The sequence below is a fragment of the Anthonomus grandis genome, chromosome 5 (assembly GCF_022605725.1).
Source record: "Anthonomus grandis grandis chromosome 5, icAntGran1.3, whole genome shotgun sequence".
Taxonomy (NCBI): Eukaryota; Metazoa; Arthropoda; class Insecta; order Coleoptera; family Curculionidae; genus Anthonomus; species Anthonomus grandis.
The window spans coordinates 19,482,329-19,507,960 of record NC_065550.1 but is presented as its reverse complement, the minus strand read 5'-3'; the positions used below and the strand labels follow the sequence as shown (position 1 = coordinate 19,507,960).

Genomic DNA, 25,632 nt, shown 5'->3' with positions numbered 1-25,632 from the left:
GTGATCAACAAACAAACAAAAGAAGCTCTCCTAAGAGCTAAAAAGATAAATAAAAGTTATGGAATCTTGAAAAAGTAAAGATCATCCCGGTTGTTCTCTCATGTATATATGGGACTAATTCCAAAGAAACTACAAGATTCAGTAAAAGATCTAAATATTCCTGAAATAATTTACCGAGTAATTCAGAAGTCTGTAATACTTGCGATGCGACAAACATCGTTAAAAAATTTTTGTATTAGTAACACCAACGACTCCCTTGGCCCGACTACCGTTAAAAAACCCGATTGTAAATTCGGTGCTTTACAAAAAAAAATTATAATAATGTCATTACCAACCACACTGGAACCAAAATTGTGACCTAAAGTATTTATTTTTATTAAGAATATGGGTAGAACAAAAACACAAATTATAATAACTATTCTTTTATTTTTATTACTTAAGCAGCGAATGAAGCAAAAGTCGAAAAAGGAATGAATCTTAAATATATTCCTTTTAATACAGACTAATACGGACCTAATGAATCGGTCTTTGTATTAGTAAAAACACTACGTCAGTTATTATACAAACGCATTTATATTACAGTTGCTTTCTGTTTTCATAAAGAAAGATGACGATGTGGATATTGGCTTAAACTAAATATAAACATCATAAACCTCTCCAATAATAGAAATATATTTGTTAGTCATATTTGTTGACTATTAAATACATCTATTTCAATAATTTTTGACACTTATTGATTTCAAAAAAAGCATTAAAACTGACGTTCAGATTCAATTCTGTGTAACTGTCAAAAATACCTTTAATGGCATTAAAATACCTATTGAGATACATGGTATTATTCAAATATAACTAGTGATTTAACTTACAAACTGTAGTGACTGAAGGTCCCAGTATTGTAAAATACGCTTTAAAATGTGGTTTATTACCTGTCATAGTTGTTCTTAGCCAATGGGTCTCTACAATGCAAATTCACTCAACAGTCATCCTTCTTATATTGTTAGACATAAACTCGAACATCACATAAAAATAATTAAGAAAAACAATATTTACTGTTCTGTCAACTTTTGGCAATAATAAAATATACTCACCGGGGAACTTCCGTTCCCTTGCATCATCTCAGTCAACATCAATTTACACAATGTCACATTTCAATATATACATATGTCAAACATGTTATCTTCCTTTATTTGACGACTAGCTAGTGTCACCTAAAATAGTAAGGGCTTCCCCAGACGCTCCACTGCCGCTAAACAGTAAGCATCTCAACGAATTAGACAAAGGATATATTTCTACTATATCCTTCTGTTTATTCGTGTCAATCGAGCCCCAGGTAAGGCCCCCAGTCTTACCAGACAGCACTCGAGGAATTGCGCATTCGTTCCTAATTGAACAGAGGCTTTCACACCTACTTGTGCGGGCATCTTCAAGATGCGCAAACAGATCTGTACAAACTTCTCATAATGGCCACATATCTACTCAAGATCAACTATTTCTCACATATTCACCACTATTAAATTTAGCAGCCTGGTTTAACCAGTAAACACAACTCTTTTTCCAACACACCACCTTACACACATTTCTCTCAAACATTGCTTTCTGACTGACTCGCCAATTAATATTTTTGGGTGTCCCCTTAACTCAATGAATATTAGAGATCTTTAGCAATATACGTTATTTTAAATATATCAAGTTATTAATTGATTATGGAATTAATTAAATTGAGATAGAATTATTATAGATCATTAAAAGAGTTTTGTTTTAAATGAGAATACATATATTAAAATATAAAATAAAAAAATATATAATATAATAAAATGATAAAAATCAAATATGTTTTACATTCGGCCAACCTGACAGGATGTTGCGCCCCCGCAACCTAATCTGAATCTGAAGGTAGCGGTACACCATCTTCACCGCTATGATTGTCAGTATCATCAGAGACTCCACCAGTTAGAATCCAGGGCTTTTTAGCAAATCGTTTGACTCCATGATTAAAATGTTGGTTAGGTCGGTAGTTTATATTTTGAAATCGTCCCGAAGTACCAGGCTGCGTTATCTCACAAGTTCTAAGATAATTAAGCAGAGCTTCCGGTGTTTGACAATCTTTGGCTCGAGCAGCAGCCTGTACCACTGGGTCGGGAATTCCACCTATCAGACACGAGACTGCATCTTCCCCAGTTATCTTGCATTGATTTAATAAGGCTTCCTTTTCATAATAATAAGTGATGTACGATTCGTGCCTCTGCTTAGTCCGTTGCATCATTTCTTGTATGCTACGGCAAAAATCACGCTTTGATGGAAACGCTGTTTTTAATTTTAGTTTCCATTCTTCCCAGGTAAAATTTACTGATGGCAGCCCACGATACCAGGTTTTTGCAAGTCCTTCCAACTTAGTTAAAGCATTATAGTTAGTGCGCTCGTCACTCCAATTATACAGACTTTTCAATTCATCGATTCTGTCACACCACCTTACTACGGTTAGAGCCTTATCTTCAGGATTAAAATGTGGAATATTAGCTGGTAAATTTTGTTCATCAGTTCCAACCGTTTTGCTCTTGGTTTGCAGTTCAACTGTCTTAACCAAATTTTCAACCATACCCGCTAAATTAGAAATTATATTTTCTTCCCTCATGGTTGAGTTTATTGAGCTGGAAGTAGGTGTCGATTCGTCTTCATCTGAAGATGATTCTATAACACGAATCTTTTTTCTCTTTTGAATAGCCATTGATTTTTCTTCAGCCATCCTTAAACCAAACACGCCACTGTATTTATTACACATTTATAAAGGCATAAAACAGGCAGCAACAAAATAAACTTACCCCACTTTTTTTTTTTGTCGCTAAACACACAAATTAAAAGTTAAATTATTAAAACACCTCAAAACTTAAAATCACAATTGTTTACAGTACATAAAATAAACAAGACTGCACTATCCGCGACTAAATCCTGAACCACTTAACACGGTTAAAATCAAAAATACAAAATGAATAAAGCCGTTATTTACTAAAAGAAAATCGGTCGCGTATCATTTTACTTCGAAAACTTTGTTTATTTCGAAAATGGTTTGATTTGACTGTGTAACTAAACCTTATTTCTTAATCAATAGGTCCACTCATAAAATACAGGATACGTTTTTCTTTTTTTTTTTTTTTATGATTGAGTGTAACCGAAAATATTGAACACTAAAGCATCAGCATTTTATTAATCAAAGCTTATTATGAAATAATGATCTTATTCATAATATGTTTATTTTAACTAAAGCTTTCATTTTATCGGGAACCTAATATTATTTTCGGTCTAAATGCTCTGCTATTTGTTTATTTTGGTAAGCTAAATAAGGCAATAAATTTCAAGCCATATTATGGGATGAATATTAGATAGGTTTAGCATTCAACTTAAAGGTTTTAATATATTATAAGTTAAAAAGTTAGATAAGTTTTTCATAACATTTTTATGAATCGATATAAATAAATCCCTTTGAAACATGCCGTTGAGTGAATCGATTGCAGTACCCCACACCTGAATGTAAAATACGCTTTAAAATGTGGTTTATTACCTGTCATAGTTGTTCTTAGCCAATGGGTCTCTACAATGCAAATTCACTCAACAGTCATCCTTCTTATATTGTTAGACATAAACTCGAACATCACATAAAAATAATTAAGAAAAACAATATTTACTGTTCTGTCAACTTTTGGCAATAATAAAATATACTCACCGGGGAACTTCCGTTCCCTTGCATCATCTCAGTCAACATCAATTTACACAATGTCACATTTCAATATATACATATGTCAAACATGTTATCTTCCTTTATTTGACGACTAGCTAGTGTCACCTAAAATAGTAAGGGCTTCCCCAGACGCTCCACTGCCGCTAAACAGTAAGCATCTCAACGAATTAGACAAAGGATATATTTCTACTATATCCTTCTGTTTATTCGTGTCAATCGAGCCCCAGGTAAGGCCCCCAGTCTTACCAGACAGCACTCGAGGAATTGCGCATTCGTTCCTAATTGAACAGAGGCTTTCACACCTACTTGTGCGGGCATCTTCAAGATGCGCAAACAGATCTGTACAAACTTCTCATAATGGCCACATATCTACTCAAGATCAACTATTTCTCACATATTCACCACTATTAAATTTAGCAGCCTGGTTTAACCAGTAAACACAACTCTTTTTCCAACACACCACCTTACACACATTTCTCTCAAACATTGCTTTCTGACTGACTCGCCAATTAATATTTTTGGGTGTCCCCTTAACTCAATGAATATTAGAGATCTTTAGCAATATACGTTATTTTAAATATATCAAGTTATTAATTGATTATGGAATTAATTAAATTGAGATAGAATTATTATAGATCATTAAAAGAGTTTTGTTTTAAATGAGAATACATATATTAAAATATAAAATAAAAAAATATATAATATAATAAAATGATAAAAATCAAATATGTTTTACAGTATTTATTTCATTATTCAGTGTAGCAACAGCAAAAGTAAATGCAGTTTGCGCCACAATGAATTTCCATATTCGCCGGTACCATTTTATTGCGAATTCAAATGAATTTTCATATGAATAAAATGGTACAGAAAAAGTCAATAATCTATTATTCTTTCTAGTTTTAACTTAGTTCTAATAGAGAACATAAAAATAATTACAGTCCTACAATTAATATGATGAAGGAAAAAATCTGAAAACAGAACATATTAATCATCAAATACCAAAGGTTTCTTAGAAATAAAATAGTCATACAACATTAATGCAATAAAATAAAAAAGTCCTGCCTTAATTATCTCAATTTGGACTACAAGCCAAGCTAAACCTGAATGAATTAATTGAAGTCAAAGAGCAACTCGAGTACGATTGCTCATTTGTCTCATACAACAGCATGTTTCAATATATCGACACCCATTTCCGCCCCGTTTAATATCCATTCCATCAGTGTTTATCTCGAATTAGGTGATCGGATGTAGACAAAACAGAAAGAGACGGTCTGTTAAAGCTAATCGTAAACAAATTCTTCGGAGGCAATAAATCGCTTTACGACAGAGTCGTTCAACTTTCGAAATAAGAAAAAAAACACGTATAAATGGGCTCTATTATAAAATTATCAGGGAATGCGGGTCGCCTTACCAAAGCATGTTTGATTTATGAGAGGTTTTATGGTGAGAACTATGTTCTAGAGTTACGTTGTAATCCTACACTGGAATTTAATATAAACCACAAATATTATTACAGTTAATTTTTTTCTTAAAAAGATATGGAAAAATGATACAATCCTATAAAAAAATTAAATTAAATATTTTTGTAAAACTAACAGTAACTTTGCAGTAGCCACCGTCGTAAAATGATCGATAAATATTTGCTAGGCGATTTCTAGGAATTTGCCCATAATATTATGATCACCGTGAGATAGACGGAACGCTTTATACATATCCAACGATGAATATCTCTCATAATAAAAATTATTACAAAACATACTAATATTTTACGTGCGATAGCAGTTTTTTATAACCTTAATACGAAAATGACTTCCTTTAATGACAAGAAGCACTCCAGAAATATCAAACCAAAGCAATTTTCTAAATATGCAACCATTTTTGAAAGATTCTATCGCCCATCAAATACACTTATCGCATAAAGTTTGAAATAGTACAAAATGTTATCGCTAAACGTCTGTCTACCCACCTTCCTGGTTTTATGCTATGTTATTTCCGGATCTAAAGGCGTTTATTCAGTTCAAGAGCTTTACCATAATGACCTAAAATGATTAGAAGTCATTGTCAAATGTAGTGAACAAAATTTCTTTTGATGAAACAATATATGCAGTAAACTAGATTATTAAACTATTTTGTTACTATGCAGATCAATCAGCAGTTTTATTGTAATTATGTATATATTTGTCATTAATTATATATTGTCCCTTTAAGTAGTGTGACTAATGAAACTTTCAATCTGAATTTTTGCATACATATATGAAAACGTAAATCTCCTTTAGCGCTAGTATATTCACTAGAACAAGTGTACTGATAAATATTTTTCAAATGTCAAAATCATTTCAAGGCATTCTGCTTGGACTTCATATAAAGGGTGAAGTAGATTTTTAGCCAAAACTAATATAAAATTAAATTTTTTAAAAACTATATTGTATCTCGCTCCAGAAATATATTAACGAATTCTTTTGGGGCCTTCCTGGTTAATCCTAAAAAGCCCATTATATCCTCAATTCTCAGGGCTATTCGAATTAATTTCTTCATATGTACTGAGAATATAAAGAGTACGTGTGTTCTCTTTGTTGTTGAATATTGTTTATTAGCGAATTACTTGCTGATTAATTAATATATTTTTGTATTAATTTTCTCCTTAATTGTCCTTGGTTGACTTTTGTACATTGAAGTTGAATTTAAGTCATAAATTTGGATACAGTAGCAATTCTGGCATAAAGAGTAAATGTATAGAGGGTGGTAAGGGTTTCTGGATCTTCACAGAAAAATTGTTATACAATACTTTGATTACGTACAAATGGGATAAGATAACCAATGATCATATCTTTCACATTGTATATTAATTAATTCAGATATATATTTATTGATTCTTCTTTTGTGTCCTCTCGGATAGTCCTAAAAAGACAGGTATAGTTTAAATGAATCAAGGCTTTTCATATAAACTTCTACAGCTCCAAGTCATATACTAAACCCGTAGGTGAATTCGTTTTCTGTATTATGTACAAGCTGCACTATGTCATTAATGATTCCTTCATTTATATGGTTTTCTTTCTCTTCTAGGATTTTTTTCTTATCTAAGTTATTATATTAGATTATATGGAAAAATATTCATGATATTCGTTGTGATATTCGAAGTGGAAATGTAAATTTAGTATGTTAGGGTGATAATTCTGACCTACAAAGAGAATATAGTAAGGGTTCATGAGAAAGCCAGGAAAATCCAAAACATAGAAGGATAAGTAAGATGAGTAATAATCCCAATGTGGTTACTTCTGTAACTTTATTTAATCCATTGTTTCCTGGGCAAATTTGCAGCCTTAATGAAACCAACAGGCTTAGATATACTTTTTGATCCCTCCCCTTTTAGTGGAATCATGATAATTTTTTTATAATATACCTTTACTGTTCGCCGTAATCATGTAATGTTCTATTCAATTAAAAAATACTGCTATAAAAAAACCTTTTAATGATTTACTCTGCATGTGATACCACACACCTATATTTTTCAAGAAATAAAAACAATAGAAGTAATTTTTTACAATACCAGTAACAAATTCCAACAATTTACATTAGCGTGGAATATTGCTATGCGCTTACAAATCACATATTGAATTAAAGTATCATGTAGGTAACTAAAAACCTCCCATATTAATAATAATATATTATGTACTTGAAACTGCGAAGTTTAGTACGCAATACCTTATTCATTGGAAAGTTAAATTATACATTATTCTAATACTACAAGCGGACGTTTTTGCATTATTAACAGTAAGTGCAATCAGTGTTTTATTCATAAAAGGTATTATATTACAATAAGCAATAATTTATCTTAATCTTAAAGAATTTTTTTAATAAAAAAAATTTTGCATCGACAAAACAGTGATGCTAATCGTTGTAATCTGTAAAGTAATTTCGTATTTCACGGTGTAAAACGAACGTGACCAAATCAATGATGCATTATAAAAAGAAACAGAAGTAAGAATAATTCTATAAATTCAAAAGAAACACGTGCATATTAGAACAGCGACGAGATTATCGTCTTGCTATCTACAGGAAGCAATTTTAAACACGTTATAGTTGTTAACTGTAACTTTTATGAGCCGCTTAAATCAAGAAATGTGTTTTATAAATATGCATTTTTAAATATACCTGAAGCCTCACAATGTCCGTAATTATATTTTCATATTATTAAATATAGGGTTCAAACTTTAACACACCTTATACGCCTTCAACCGGAAAACATAAATTTCAAAAAGCTGCTATACCGCCTCTTAATCTAATTTTAAATGACTCAATTTCCTTTAAAGAGATTTTAATTTCAACACTTGCTTATAAGTTTTATAGTAATTAAGATAACAATTATAGATTTTAAAAAAAAGATGGTACAAGTCTTGGTGAGAATGGAAATAATTGTATTGTTAAGCTATTTAAAGAGAAATAAAACCTATTTAATCTTACAATAAAAACCTCATCGTAACACAAATACTTTATCGCCAATTATATGCACAATTTAAAATTCAGGAATTTTTATACGCAGTTTTTTTATAAAGAACTTTCACCCGATTCTTAGAGTGAAAACATGGTCGACGAGAAGAGACCATCATTTTGTTCTTCTTTGCTTTAAACTGCATAAGCACATTACTGACTTGAATTATCATTTTCTCTTCAGTCTTGTGCTAATAGGATGCAATTTTGAACATAATTTGTCACAGTACGTGTACATACACATTATTTTCTATTGTGTGTGAAGAGAAGAAAGTGTATGTTGGGTTTTCAATCGCTTGGTTCTGTAATATATGGGAATATGAAATTAGTAAAGAGTAGACAGGACTGTGTTAAATAAATTTTGTAATTTTGTAGTCATCAAGTTTTTCACTATCAGCCATATATTTTTTTTGAGACCTTTTAATCAAGACATGTAAAGGAACTGTTATTAACATATTGTTATGAAAATGTAAATGTGTTAATCATTCTCAAAGCCTTTTTTGCTCTCATTTTGTGGTTTAAAATGATTAGTTAAGTTTATTTAGGGTTCTACTTACGTTTAGTTTAATATTTTCACCTATAGTGCCAAGTTTGTAGTAGTTCATCTTATTTAAAGGTCCCATTTGAGTCCCAATTTAGCTTATTAAGGTTATTTTATTGTAAATACTTAGGTAGTTTAAATTTTCTAGATTTTGAATACTTGCCTGCTTTGACTGTCAAGTCTTCTCTCGAAATTATTGGCCTTTATCAGCAAAAACAATGTAGAAACTTCTAGGCCAAATTGCTCCATGGATCTTTAAAAGGGACCGCGTTTCGTGACCTTTTAATTAGTTTGTTATTTACCTTGGAAACAATTAAACAACAGTCAACGCAGTTAGATCGAAGCTTTATAATTTGACGTTGTCAATAAAAAGAGGGTGTTTTTGGACTAAGTGTGTTCCTGAGTTACGTTACAATATGCAATTATTTCAATGTAATGCCGATATAATGATGTAATGTTGTTAATTACTTACATCCTGGAATTGAGATATTCTACTAGATGAAGCGAATGATGACCTTACTGTCAAACAATTATATGATTTATTTTACTCTGGCATCAAACTTCTCTCTATTGATATATTGAAAATATTGCTTAAATACCATAATAACACAGTATCAAGGCAGTACTTGATATATTATTATTATAATTTCATATAGCCTTATTGTATTTTATTGAACTGTAAAATTCGTATATTTACCAATTGAATTTGCCCAGTAAAATTTATTGTCAATGACTAACTATCTTGAAGCTAGTTGTACAAAAACAACATTTAGTTCTATACTATAGTTTAAGTAATTGTATTTTTTTTTCTATTTTTAAATGATCTAATTATTTGTAATAAAATTTATTAAATTATTTGTAATATTTATTTATTTATAAAGGTATCTTATAGACAGTAAATGATTAAGGCTCTGAGTGACTATATCACTTTTGCTTATATTCAGATGTATCACATAAACTATCCTCAAATTACATATTTTCTATTGAAAAGGACATTCTCTAATCCTAAGTTATTTTGGAAACATATCAGTAACACGCAAAAAAATCGGGTTTACCCCTTATGAATTGCACTATTACCAAAAATGGTGGTGAATAATGTGTTAATCATTTTGTAGAAAGTCTTAGGAAGTGTATATTCTAACTGGCCATAGAGTGACACTGTATAAGTGTTACAATCTTATTTATAATTTTACAACCATCAGCCAAACTGAAGGGTGATAGCCTAGTGACTAAAGAAAGAAAGAAAAGAAAAGAAAAATGTGCTATATTATGTAAGACAAAACAAAATCTTGTGTACAAGCATCCTAAAAACTAAAAAATTGCAAATTCACTTTAAATTTCAAATTTCAAACAAACATAACATCTAAAACATTTTACAATAAAATTTACACATATTACCAAAATTAATTATAACAAAACAGATTAAAAAAAGCATCTTTTTGATAAATTTGATTAAAAAATAAGTAAAGCTGTCAATAAAACAGAATTTAGAGGAAGTAAATTAAATTATTTAATAGGAAGCAAAACTAAAACACTAAAATGATGTCAGAGCACAGGTCAAAAGGTATCATTAAAAAAATCGTCAAGGCTATAATATGCCCTGGATAATAAAAGTGATTTTAATTTCTTTTTGAATTGCTTAACTTCCAAAATTTGTCTCATACATAGAGGAACATGGTTGTAAATTTTTTTGCTAAGGTATATAAGTGAGTTCTTGGTGATGGAGGATGTAGGGATTGGTAAGGGAAAATCGTTAACCTGGCGAGTCATATGACCAGTGTTAGAGGGAAGTTTACGACATTTATGAATAAGAGTAGTTGTTTCTAAGATAAAAAGAGAAAAAAGAGTTAGGATTTTTTGAGATATAAAGAGAGGTTTACAAGAATCTCTTAACCCAGCGGAACATAGGTATCTAACTGCCTTTTTTTGAATCACAAAAATTATGTTTAATAATCCCTTGTTGCTTAAACCCCAAAAAGGCAAGCCATAACGAAGATGGGACTCAATAAGAGAAAAGTACACTGAATGTGCAACTACCCCTCCCAGCTCATGCCCCGCCATTTTTACTGCAAAGCATCCAGAGGATAATTTTGATGCAAGATTTAGGATATGATCTTCAATAAATCTTCAGCAAATAATTTTATTTTCAAGCTGCAAGAGAATTACTGTTGATTAGCAATATGGGTTGAGCAGGTAGATTTACTGTTATGTGTTAGTCACAAAATACTGCTGTGGAAGCTTAAGCAGTATGGATTCAGAGGTCTGGCTCTTCAGTGGTTTGGGTCTTATTTGCATACTAGAATGCAGAGTGTTTCTGTGGATGGTGCCCTTTCAAGGGAGCAGCTTGTAACTCATGGTGTTCCTCAGGATTCAGTTCTTGGGCCACTTCTATTCCTCATTTATATTAATGACATGGCCAATCTTAGGATCTCAGGTAAATTCATTCAGTTTGCGGATGATTCAACAATTTTATGGCATGACACGAGTGTGATGAATCTATATACCACAGTTAACAGAGATATTGTTGAAATCAAGAAATGGTGTGATTCCAACAAACTGTGTTTAAATATTTCAAAAACTAGTGTTATGAATTTTAAATGCAATTTAAATAATGTGTTTTGGAGAATCACATTCTAAACAACTAAGACGAAAATAAATTTTTAGGTTTATTTATTGATAATAAACTAAAATTTGAGGGCCATATCACGCAATTGTGTAGAAAAATATCAGAAAATTGTTATGCTCTTAAAGTGGTTGCAGGAGAGGTTAATTTTGACATGGCGAGAAATGTTTATTTTTCTTTAATTGAGTCCCATTTAAGGTATGGTTTGTGTTTCAAGGGTGCATGCACACATTACTTATTTAATAGTGTTTTTGTTTTGCAAAAGAGAGCGATCCGACGTCTGTGTAATGTGAGTATGAGAGAGTCTTGCAAACAGCTATTTATCACTCATAAAATCCTAACCCTTCCTGCCTTATTTGTATTGGAATCTGTTTGCCTCGTTCATAAGAAATTTAGAAATGTGAACACAACTAATAGGCATGAATATAGCAGTCGACGAGCTAATGATGTGCTCTTGCCTATGCCTACAAGTTCACTGATCAAGAGACCTTTTATATTTGATGGTAAAAAACTCTTTAATCATCTTCCTGCAGATTTGAAAGGTATAGGTAGCTGGAAACTTTTTAGAAAACATGTTAAAAAACTCTTAGTTGCAAAGGGCTATTATGAAATAACTGATTTTTTGTCGGATAGATTTTAGTCATTTTTACCTTTTTCTTGCAGGACTTTAGGTATATTCTTTATATTTTTTACACCATATCATTTCCCCTAATTTATTTTTTTTACAGTTTTACATTTAATAAAATTGTATATTTCGGGAGTGAATAATATCTGTTTGTGTTATATTGATACTCTTGACATTACATTAGCTTTGTATGTTTTGGATCAGAGTTTTGGAGGAGTATTTCTGAAGAATGGGAATGTTGTTGGTTTTACCGGTATACATGTTCATGGAAGCAGAATGCCTTTAGGATGATGGACCATAGCATGCTAAATAACCTTTTTACATGTTTGTGTATATGTTTTTCTTTTTTTACAGCTTTGTCAACAAATTTACTTTTATGAGAATAAAGCATATATTGATTGATTGGTTGATTGATTATAAACTTAGTTATATATCAAAATTCCTTGTTGAGTACTTTTGAGACTGACAATTATGTTGATAGAGTTCACAATGATTTTTTTAAAGCATTTGACATGGTGAATCACCATCTAATTAGCAAGCTAGGGAACATAGGGAAAATCTCAGTTTAAATTCATCAGTTTTCTAGCAGATCAAACATGATGTGTCAATGAACAATTTTATTTGAAATGAAATAAATATATTTGCAGAAGTACTTCAAGGCTGTTGTTGTGACCCATCATATCTCTAAATGATATTGGTTATTTTATGCAAAAATTCCAAATTTGTGATGTTTGCAGGTGAATTGTCTATATAAACTTATCTGGTTATAGATTTTATCACAACGACTATTATACTCAAACTCACAAATTATTATGAAGATGAAATTTTGAGTACCTTTGTGGCTATCATCTGGTTATCACATTGACATTGACATGATTGAAGCTGTACAAAACTTATTTTTATGCACTTGAGCATGTAAATGTGGTATACTCTTGATACTCTTTGAATCTAAGCTTAATATGTAACCCCGCTGTTCTTAAAATACAAATTTTGCATTCCTTTATATCTTAATAACTAGGCCTGCTTTAGCCTGTATGGCTTTATATCATTAATGGCTCTCTAATGAGTTTTGAAAACTATAGTGGTTGGATAACATGATTGTTTACCTGGTCTAAGACTAGTTTGATCTTAGAGTTTGGCTTTTTAATTATTTTGTATAAATATAATTATATGCATTTAGTTAATTATACTTATAAATATAATTATTATAGAGTCATTTTTGTTGTTAATTATGAGTTATATAATTTGTCTCTTTCATCTTATTATGTACAATTGCTGTTATACCATCTAAAAATAATTAAAAATAAAAGTTCATTTAATATTAGACTGTACAGGGTGTCCAAATTTGGACATTTGTGTACGTTGTCTCGGTTGCTATAGGAGATAGAGCATTATACTTTTAAATGCGATAAAACGCATTACGATTATGTGAAATTTATGTAAGAGAAAATGGAAACAACTTTAAACAGTTTTTATGAAATATTGGATAAAATTTTTAAAAACGAAAAAATAAATAATAAATATTATAAAGACTATAAAATAAAATATAAAAAATAATTAATAGCTTTTTTTAAATTGACAGTTCTATAAGAATCTGACATTCTATCGTGGCTTTCTTAAAACCAAAGCGGCATTGTTTCCATAGAGATGTATGACCATAGCCTATATTAAAATTGAAATAAGTAATTATTTACGAAAATTATCTCCTATTTAGTCATTCTTGAAAAGAAGTCCATGGTCTTATATGTATACTTTTAAAAAGGAAAAAATTTAGCGGTTTTTTTGTTTAAAAATACAGAGGGTGTTCCATTTGAAAAAATATAAGTTTATTTTTTATCTCAAAATCGTAAATCATTACAATAGATTATACAATCGTATTCAAATCAAAATCAAATATGCTTTATTTTCACATAACATAAAAAATAAATTGATCAATAAAATTAAAATTATCAGAATTTATAAAACATTTAAATATCACATAACAAAGTAGAATAAAAACCTTTAAAATAGTAGTAACTAAAATTGGTCAAAATCTGTGTTGTAATTATTCATCATGCAATACTGTAAAAACCACCTTAAATAATTTTTTTTGCATTAAATCTTAACCTCCTATAGTAAGTCAATAAAGCCAAAGTCAAAGAAACTTAAAAATGGTTCAAGAAGTATTCTTCTATGGTATAGTAGTCTTTTACAAGTAACATTTTTCTATTCGACGGAAAAACCCAATCAAAACAATTTTTTTTACTTTTTCAATAAATTAAATATTAACGGATACAAGAGGGGTCCCAAAATCCAAAATTTTTAAAATCACTCTGAAGATTAAAAACTATGACAGATGTCAAATTTTTGACAATGGCATATTACGTTTCATAAAAAAATAGCACAATAACCGAAAACCGCAAGGCTCTATCTCCTAGAGCAACCGAGATAACCTACAGTGGCGTCCAAATTTGGACACCCTGTACAGTGTAAGAATCTAGGGTGAATATTCCCTAAAAGTGTTATTCAGTCTACTAAAGAAATTATTTTTGTTTTAGGCAAATATTTATTGCAAAAGTCCGCTCATTTAAGGTTAAAAATATTTTTGTTAAGATTAAAACAAATACATGCATAAAAACATCCTGTGGAAAATTTCATGCCAATAATATAAATTACAAGCATTACATGCCCGACTTAGAAATGTGCATACCTAACATTTTTTGAATGATTACCATTATCTAGTTCCTTGTATAAGCTGGTATATTCGTAACTGCAATTCTGAGAATTTTAAGTTTTTGTTTTGAAAAATTTATTTTTTAAGTCAGTTTGTATGACCTGCAGATAAACTGCACTAAAATTGCAACCTTAAGTAAATCTATTTTGCCAGTACTAATACTATGGAAATTGCCTAAAGTACCAAAAAAAGGTTCAGAAACGTGTAATTATGTTTATAGATAAGAAAATTTAAACTAATGCAATTGATTATTGCTTTCGATTTGTCAAGATCCGCTAATAATAATTCAGGTAAAAAATGACTCCCAACTGGAACCATATGGAAATATAAGTAAAACAATTAGTTCAAGTTTTCCAGGGTCAGGAACAACAATATCGGTTCATAATAGTTTCCAACTCATTATCAAAATTGATTAACATTCTATACTAACTAGACTGATAAATTCAGAGTTTTTTTCTATAGCCGGAAGGTCGAGAGCCGGTATGCACATAATTATTTGCAAACTGCACCATATCAGAGAGAATCTCATTATATGAGGGTTCAGTTATGATAGTTCAGTCGATATTGCTAATTTAGCGAAGCATAGGCACTAATCTTGTTTTTGCTGATAACAGAAACGGCCCCATGAACGACCCGTTTCTTATAAAATTGAAAGGCTAGAATTAGCATTACCTGGAACTATGGGCAGTTTGTTTGCTTGCAACATATCTTATGCAATGATGCCAAATGCTTATGTAGAAATGGCAAAAAAACACTTTATAAAATATAATAAAAATTTGTCACTTATTTCGACAGGCACAAGACAATACTACTGTTCCCCGTTAATAAAATATGAAGCATTTTTTAAAATAAAATATGATAAATATGATGACCTGCTGAGCAGGTATATGATGACCTGCTCAGCAGGTCATCTAGTTTATAGGGTCTGATGATGCTTTATTAGCGAAACATGTAACTTTCATGACATATGTTAAGGCTGTTTTGAGACCAAGACTTGGAGTTTTTATTTTTTCTTTACTGTAATTAGTTAATTACCGTTTATGAACTCTTTATGCGTTTTTTTACCGTACTTCATTACAGTAAAAGTATGTAGCTATCTAATAAAAAGCATTATTATGGAAATTAAATATTTTATAATTATTATAGATTTTTTAATAAGTTTTTATTATTCTACGTTTGTGATGACGTTTCTCCCTTGATATGATGTTATAAAAGTATCGGTATTTACTTGGGGAAAGATCGGCTTGAATCGCCTTTTTTCCATGGTAAGGCATAAGTTTTTACCATTGTAACAGTTCACAAAAACACTCAAATGCGTACTTTTCCCTTTTTCAACCAAAAAGTAAAGAAAAAATATAGAACTTCACAAATGCTGAAGGTAACACAAAGCCGTTTGACGAGATGACATTTAATTTAATTTTTAAATTATTGTTTAACAGTAAAAACCAATTACAGAACAATATTTAATATACGAGAGTAAAACTAATGAAAACTACAATTACAAGAAAAAAATATACAATGCAAAATTAAAATTATGCCTAACAGTAATACCCAGTTGCTTAAGAGTACCGAAGTGCACATCACACAAATGAGAAATATTATTAAAATTTTGGGTCATTATAAAAACAGATGATTTTCTAGCGACATTGGTTCTAGAAGCCCTATTATAGAAAGGTGTGGAAAGTACTGAATTCATGCATGGTATCCAAAAGCTTAACATTGATAATAAATAAGAAGAATCATCTTCGTTATGAAGGAGTTTGTAACTGTAGTAGCCAAATGGTATTATAAATTTCCCTTTGCGGATAAATAAAATGGATCTAAAATACAAAAACTTGAGGAAACTTCTTTGGACACACTCCAGAGCATTAATAGGACCTGGAGAATACAGACTACAACCCGATAAATAGGATACCATACCAAGCAGCAATACTCAAGCCTTAACTGCACCAATGAGTAAAAGAGTATTTTAAATTGATATTTGTTAAAAATCTGCGATTTCTGATATAATAAAATAAAATATAATAAAAGTTAACTAAGTATCAAAGGTGACAAGTCCCCTATACCTTTGCAATGCTCTGATGATCATGATCAATATTAAAATTGTAAAACAGTGATTCACTCTTTCGAGTAATGTCATCATTTTAGACTTAAAAATATTTAATTTCAGTTTGTTGCTTACGCACCATTCATGCAGGATATTTAATTGTTGTTGGAGAAAAACATTATCATCGAGAATGTCAATTCTTCTGTACAACTTCATAAGCAAATAGCAAATTATTGTATGCCAAAACATGGTAAAGATCATTAATGAAAAGCAAGAACAACAATGGTCCTATGTTTGACCCTTGGAGTACTCCAAACGACGCCACATACAGGTTAGATTTAAAACCATTGTAAGTCACAATTGTTGCCATGATGAAAGGTACGATTTAAAAAATAGGAAAAAAAGAGATTTACTAAAATCAAAAGCACATAACTTTTGAAGCACACATTTCTCAAGATGACATCAGCTTTTGCTTGCGGTGTTTCCATTCCAAATTTGTTGTTTACTAATTCTATTCTTTCAATGTTCTAAGACCCGTTTAGTTTAAGATATCTAAACAGGAACATTTACAAGAAAAGCTGGCTTAAATAAAAATTAATAATTACTCTATCGAGATTTTCTTCTAATTTTTAATTTATTGATTATCATGTATCACCTAAAGTACATTACAATACCTAAAGCATTTACATGATAATTTAAGCCTTGACAGGAGTTTTAATTAAGATATACATCCTTGGCTGCTTGAATACAGGAAAGTAGCTTAACAAAATAGGTTTATTGGTAAGTAATATTAATAGTAAATATTTGAATAGGAATGGAAAATTAAACATAACATATTGACATTAAACTTTATAACTAAAAATGCCCTTATTAATAATCCTGAAGGGAATATATCTAACCTTAATTCTTTCAATGCCACAATAAACCAAAATTGACATTGGTGTTAAAGGCAAATGTTTTCTGATATTTAAATATTTCTTCTCACTACTTAAATACTTTTTTCCAATGGAAAATAAACTTTCTTTATGAAATTGATTAAATATTAGACAAATCACTTATTTTATATGAACTTACCTAAAGTCCAAACTTAAATTCCTCTGATGATTACTCAGCCTTCCCCTAGGACAATGAGGAGCAGGCATTCCCCCAGCCCCTTTTCCATGAACCGCAGGGAGACCACCAATTTTCTGCCTTCTAATTGACAACAGATTAGAAGTTTGCGCAAGTGTGGTTCCTGCCACCGCCGCCGCGCCTGCGCTCATTGTGACCAGTAGTCCTAACTTTTCACTAGCTCCTGACCCTCCTCTCTTACATTATCACATTGTTCTAGATTTGATATATGCATGCCAAAGTAATTCTGTTGGCGGATGTAAGGCTAATGGTTTTGTAATGATCTGAAAAGAATAATTATTTATTAATGGGCATAAAAAAGCCTTTTTTCAAACGTTATTAAATGCGTATGGAATGTTTTGATGTCATGTATGTCAAAAATAATGAAATATTCCAGAAAAAAAATATGGGATTTGTGTTTCTAAAGCAGGTTCAGTAATTTACTGTAAAATAAAAAATCTAATAATTACATTAAAAATTTAAAATTATCATATTAATAGTTATTAGATTAGTTTTTGATGTAAGACTGATATGCCATAATTTTTAAAATAAAAAGCAGAAAGAAAATGTAATTATTAAATCAATCAAATTTTGCTTTTTATAAAAAGGAACTGAAAATTTGAATTTCAAAGTCCACTGTAAACTAATTTAAATACCAAATTAAAAAGTATTTTTGTATTCCATTAAAGTTCAAAGACCTGAACTTACCAGTCATAACAGAGAATTAGTACAGGTTGGAGGGTCATTGCAGTTAAGTAATTGAAGTCATTTTAAAAGCATGTTTGGATGCCATAAAAAATAAGTTTTATGATCGTTATGGTAATAGGACAAGAAAATGCTTACTTGTGGATTTGTAGGTATTATGTAATAAAAGTAAAATAGAACTAACAATATTTATTAATTTTAGTTAACAATAAATATTTCACAACTTTTAATCCAATAATTAGAAAAGTTAACCAGATCATTTACAACATTAAAAACAGTGATTATATATAATGCAAATTAATTTTATTTGATCAGAGTAAAGATTATATTAGACATTGTATGATCAGTAATTGGCAAAATAAATAAGACAAGAGAAAGCATATGTATTTATGTTTCCTTACAGTTTTATCTGTTGGATACATAATAAAGACTGTAATTTAATTTGTAAGTGAGTCATAATTTATTGCTTGAATTGCTTCTGATTTCTGATTAAGGTACATAATGATCAGCCAACTATGTATTAGAAAATGTATGCCAAAGATTTTATTAAGAAAAATGATTAAAAGAATGAGTAAGAGTAATTGTGCCAGTATATGAGTAGGTAGGAATAACTTAAAGCGAGACATTACAAGATTGAGTTTTCAAGCAACTGAATTCATTTAAATTTTATGCCCAAAAGATTCCTTAGAAGTTCTTAGAATTCATTTTCAAAAAATTATTGTTCACTGAAATAGTTTCTTCATTTTAAAATACAACTTTTTTCATAACAAAAACCAAATCAATTAAAAAATATATCCACAATTTTTCCCATTTTTTCTTTTAACTGCACTTGATCAAAAATCCAACAATAATATGGGTAATATGTGTTTAAACATAGTGATATAAATGTATCCATCCTACAATTAAAAGTGAGACAAGCTGGCAAGTTAGAAATTTTAATTGCTATTATAATTTCCCACATAATTACCTTGAATTATAGGGATATAAAATATGTTATTATTTGAATATTATCAAAATACATATATTGAGGCTGTTAGGGTATCCAATACCAATTGTTTTGAATCTATAGCTACATTTACAACGCATGTATCAAATGATGTCATGAGGACTATTTTTTTAGTGTAAATGGCAGTGCACAAAAATTTGATACACGAATTTGATGCTTACCAAACTGGGTAGATTCAATTTTTTTTTTTGGTGCTAACACCTAGGACCTATTTTGTAGTACGTACGTACGTAGTACTAAGTACCAAAATGACAAGTTTGACATTTTATTGGATGTTAGCTTACGAGCTTTTTATTTTTGTACACAAAAATAAACAAGAAGATAAAGAGGACAAGCTTAAGCCTTAAAAAAATTATTAGTTTATTTTTATTATTTTTAAACAACAATAACGCTTTTAAAGATTTAGAGGTTATGTCCTATAATTCTTCGTCTAAACTAATAAAGTCCCTTCAATTAACATTTTGATCGTAGAGATAATCCTGCCCTAATTTAACCCTCAAAATCAATCCTTGTAAATAGGGTTGTACTAAATAAAAATAGTCTATCATTTGATCCATGGACCTAATAGATCGGCGCGATATAAACGCTATTGAAACAAAATAACTGAGAATCACTTGTTTGTCATTTTAGGTAGTAATGGGTGGAAGTGGCAAACATGACAAGTAGATTTTTAATGGCTTGCTCTGTGGTCTACCTTTTACCTAGATATAAGGAAAACACCACAGCTTAGAGGCCTGAGCTCAGTATTAGTATGACCTTAGAAATCTTGTAAAATATTTGCTGTCTGTTATCTTAGTGTTTTGTATACCATTTTTTCAAATAACACTATTACTGTAAATGAAAATATAATCAACCTTAAGTAATTCATACTTCAAAATATGCATAGGGAATGTTCAATGCTAGATATAAGTAATGAAATAATCTTATATCTGTAAAAAAGGTAGTATTTGAGGAAGTGTATAGTTTTCAAAATTTATAATTTTCAATATTTGTATTCACTAATATAAAATTATGCACTTGATGATTGGGTTGATATGAATGCATTAGTTATCATTATGGTTTTATGCATCTTTAAAATTAAAGCTACAATATTTCCTTTTTACAGCTATTTCACTGTTAAAAAGCCACAAATTATGCAGCAGTTAAAATTAAGTAATACAGGATTATTAAATGTTAATGAGTGCTACCTGATGGAGGTACTATACATGTGCCCTGCATTTTGAAAATACATTGGCTTAAAAACAAAGTGACATTTATTTTTCTATAGTAATTAATAAATCTCTTCTTTTCATTCAATTATCAAAAGTTTTTAAATGTAAAAAAATTTAAGGGAAGCTTTAAATGAAGAGAATACAGTTATTAGATAAAGCCTGGAATTCAGCTTTCAAAATTCCAGGTTGAGCTCCAAATTAAAATCAATTATTTATCATTGTCAAAATCTTGATTTTGAAGACATGGGTTTATTGCAATGAAAAATAAATATTAAGTGCAAGACACAAAAAAAAATTAACCAGTAAAAAATATTTGTTAATCTTTCTTTGAAAACATTAACTTAATTATGCTAATTTTTTTACTGGTTTGATGCTAATAAATGAATAAATATTTTTAGTATATCATGCAATTTTCATTTCCTTTTCTTAAAAATAAACATGATAAGTTGGTAGCCACATTAGAAGTAATGACAGTTATGCAAATAGAACAATTAATTCTATGATTCTATCAATTTAGTTTTATTACTAATTTAAAATTTTATTCAGTTTTATATATTCTGGCTCGTTGAACAATATTTTTTTGATATTTTTTCAATAGTAAATGTTATTTTACAAGTCTAATTTCAATATAAAATATTTCAAGATCCAAATCTTTCAGCCATATAGTTCCCTCCACCAATATTCTGTTTTGAGGTATATTTGTAAGATGTGCCCCTGAAAAGCACTGCCAGCACCACCTTAAAATTACTCTCATCCAGATTTTATTGACTTTGTGTCTCTTCCTATTATTCTGTGAATAATGAGCAACAGTATTATATTCTTTTCCAAGATAACGAGGAGAGAAGAGAAGATCTGTACACACTAAATCATTTGGGTTCTTAAGTTATAAATTATAAGTCCATATTTTAGCATTAATACAATGAAAAACTTAAATTGCTAATTAAAAAAATACCAATATGAGAAAAATATGTGTCAGAACAGCTATATTAATAACTATAGTAAAATTAATTTGCTATTAGTAATGTTAGGAATTATACCTGCTTAAAATCACATAATATTTAGATGCTCAAATACTAAATATTTGAGTAATACTAAATATATGGGTTAAAATTGTAGCCATGGTCTTTACCTAAAAAATGCTAAATTTACTTAATTTTATGGACTAAGTTTGGGACTAATGGATAATTAAGGTTTTATTACAGTCAATGGTATATTTTGAACCTAGTTTAAAAAAAACCATAACATCCACTAAAAGGCTTAAAAGGTGGTTTAGACAGAAGTGGTGTCACAAATTGGATTTGATGCTGAATGAATTAAGACAAATGAGTGTGTTGAATTAAGTAGATTTTCAGAAAAACATTAATTTTAAGGGGATAAAGTAAAAATTAAATAATAATAATTATTATAATAGTCCTTTATTTTTAACTCGCGGAAGTTTAGCATAGCTGTTATTAACCAAGCATACATACAAAATACATAAGATTAAATTTACACATTGGCAACTTAAGGTACTAACTAGGAAATGATACTTTTGTAATTATAAAGGTATACAGAAGGTAAGACAAAAGTAGGAATGACATTTTATAAAATCACTAAAAAACGTTGACATTCTATGGCGTAAGTATATTGCTTTTACCAACTAACAATTTAAACTTGGCTAAGTAAATGTTTCTTATATTTTTTCATAAATGTCAAAAATGGTAGGTCATACAGTTTGCGAAAAATATCAGTGTTGGCTAACTTAGGTAACAAATAGGAAAACAAATGTTGGAAAAGTTCTGTTCTATGCCTAGGAACATCAAATAAATCATTGAAGCGCATGTCTCTGTTATGAAGAGTATTTCTTTTATTAAGCTTATCAAACAGATAGCCTGGACAGGAACTATCAAGTAACTGGTTTACTAGGCAATTCAGGTGAAGCCTCTGATGATTGCATATTTTCAACCAACCAAGTTCCCAATATTTTGGAGTTATATGCTCTCTTACACTCAATAATAAATAACAATTATTTTAAGCTGAAGGCAGCTTAACTGTTTACTTAACTAAGACATTTTCATGTAAATAAACAATTTGCAATTAAATAAAATTACAAATTTAAGTCACATGATAGGTATATGAATAAGAACAACAAATTGCTGAGACATTCTGGAAATATGTCATTCTTTTAAGGGCTGGTTAAGAAAATGGGTCATTATACAATTGTCTCTTTAGATTTGACATTCTCATGTATTTTTCATGTATTTTCCATTTCCAGGAATTGTTTTATTCATGTATGACTTGCTCCATGACTTTTTTTGTACACAGGGACTTAAGGCTGATTTTGTTTATGGTGTTTATTATGACAAGACTTAAATAACTTCTTAGGAGTCAAAAAAAAGAAACCATATATACTAAATTTTAAAGGTTATCCTATTTTATAAATTAAACTGACAGGCCGTTCTCCTACTAGAAGAAATATTCTGGGGTGTTTTTCAAATGAAAATAATTCAAGGGTGTGCCATCTGGACCAACCAAATATTACAATAAAAAACTGGGACAGTCTCAAAAACCAATTCATACACTTTCTACATTATACATGTATCCTCTTGAGTTAAATAAATATATAAGCAAACCAATTACTTTCTATTATGCTGAGCAAGGAAATCCTTGGTAATAAAAATACAACTGAACGTCACTTCACCTTCTACAGTTAGATCTTTTACGCGACACTATTGGGATACTAGAGTTTGTATTACGATAACACCAACCCGGACAAACTAAACGATAAAATTAGATTAATTTACAACGAAAACAAACCACAAGGATCGCGTAAAACGTTCATTAAAACAGCAAAACACTGCGGAACGCCGAGTCTATAATGCAACAAGACGCCATATTATTTTTGTTTGTACCAGTTCTGTCAAACCAGTCAAAATCAAACTGCCGACTGCGTAAGTAAACGACCATTCACGATCGTATCAAGGAATATGCCTGCAATCCACCGTTGCCAAATGGCTTGAAATTTCTAATAATTGTCGGAAATTTGGCGAATGCAATCACGGATATGACAAGCTTGTATTAAGGCGGATTAGGTAGCGTTTATATCGTAGTCGAATAGCGCTTCGCAGGCTGTGAGACAGTGGCGTTACGATGAAGTTCAGGATCCGTATGCAATTTTTTTAAAATGGGCCAACAACTTGAAGCGACTTTATGTTTCATAATGAGTTACTTATTTTATTGGGTATTACGTCACTTACAGCAAATATCAATTCAGAAAATACTATCTCACATGCTCAAAAATGGAAAAGAAGAAAATACGTGAAAAAGTCACGTATTTAAAGAAATATGTAGACTTATTAACGTATCTAATTTAATATAAGTTCAATAAGTTTTAAATACAATAATTTACTTGAGGTATAATAGATTTTTTTTATATACCTAGGAACTAAGGTTTGATCTATTAATCTCTGAGTTCGTTTTTTCTTTTCAATATCCTACCTTTTTATAAATATTAAAATTGAAAACGATAAGAACGAGAAGACCTACTTATTTAATAAAAAATACCTAATTTGAACCAACGCAACGTTTCGGTAGTTATATGTACTACCGTTATCAAGGTAAATAAAGTTAAATTAAATTAAAAATATGAACAAAATGTACTTATCTTTTCCTTCGTGCCAAGCTCGAATACTATGGCCTTGATCCGACTTGCATTAAGTTTTTTATTAATTATTTGAGTGACCGGTATCAGAGAGTCGTGATTGGGGAGATGGTGCGAATTTGGTGCGATCACTTCTGGAATGCCACAAGGATCTCACACTTGGACCGCTATTATTTTTGGTATACACTTACATGTGTAGATGGTAGACATTTGTGGCTGGACTATATATTGCAGTATGTATTATTTTGCTGATGATACTCAAATGCGATATTCATAGAGAGAAATAACCTTGTGCTTAATGCAAAAACATGCTTAGCTTTCACTTTTTGTCATCCAAAGCACCGAGAAATAATAAGAGCGTTACTAATCTAAACATAAATTCTGAAAAGCTTCCATATGTGAGCAGTGCTAGAAACCTTGGGCTTATGGTTGATAATAACCTAAATTTCCGCGAACATGTCTCTTTTGCTACTAAAAGATGCTATGCCATTTTAAGATTATATTTTATACAGGGTGTCCCGGTTCATGTGGGAAATCTCTCGGATCCAGGTAGAACATCAAAAAATAATACCGAACGTTCCTATAAAAAAAAATCCTACAGGCCTTCTTTACGAAGATACGGCCTCCTAAAGGACGCTGCTGGAAATTGGTTTTTAATAAATTACTTTTAAACTACCCGGTAGAATTTAATAAAAATTTTAGGTGATGAACACTATTAGGGACCTCTTAAAATGACATCCTTAAAATACATTTACCTTGTTTACTTTACCAGGGGCGGACTAGGTTGTATACTTTAATGCGTATATTTTTAACATCCTTTATGTTAAAGTCTAAAAAAAATAAATTTGGATACCTTGAACCCTAGGCTAAAAAAAAGGTATTCTTGTTCATTATCGATAAAATGAACCGTTTTGGAGAAAAAAAATAATAAACGAGCCAATTTTTTTTTTAATTTGTTTTAAGTGAGATAAGTACGCCAGTTATTCAAAGACCAGAAAATTTCGATGTAAGTCATTTAATTTAAAAAAAATACATGTTCCTTTACAAAAGTTTTCTTATTTATTAGTTTATAACTGACTTATTTATTCTATATTTATACCTGACTTATTTATCGGAATTTTTGCATTATTGAACGCATTATTGTTACAAACATTGCTATACTCCAAATTTAGCAAATACCTATCATTTAA

At 30.1% G+C, this 25,632-nt stretch overlaps 2 protein-coding genes across 2 annotated transcripts in view; both read right to left on the bottom strand.

Moving 5' to 3' along the window:
- LOC126736840 (phosphatidylinositol 4-kinase beta) overlaps positions 1–23,735 on the bottom strand; it is a 109,805-nt gene extending 86,070 nt beyond the window's left edge. Inside the window, exons 1-2 of the mRNA XM_050441392.1 lie at positions 23,422–23,735; positions 17,845–18,164 (exon numbers count right to left, since the gene is read on the bottom strand). Of these exons, the coding sequence (XP_050297349.1) occupies positions 17,845–18,032 (188 nt within the window). The 5' untranslated portion in view covers positions 18,033–18,164; positions 23,422–23,735. The remainder of the gene's footprint in view (positions 1–17,844; positions 18,165–23,421) is intronic.
- LOC126736841 (uncharacterized) lies at positions 1,752–7,323 on the bottom strand. The gene is made up of 2 exons (XM_050441393.1): positions 3,719–7,323; positions 1,752–3,586 (listed from the first exon to the last, which is right to left on the bottom strand). The coding sequence occupies exon 2, from the start codon at positions 2,777–2,779 to the stop codon at positions 1,877–1,879; it is 903 nt and encodes a 300-aa protein (XP_050297350.1). The 5' UTR covers positions 2,780–3,586; positions 3,719–7,323; the 3' UTR covers positions 1,752–1,876.
- Positions 23,736–25,632: the final 1,897 nt, after the last annotated feature.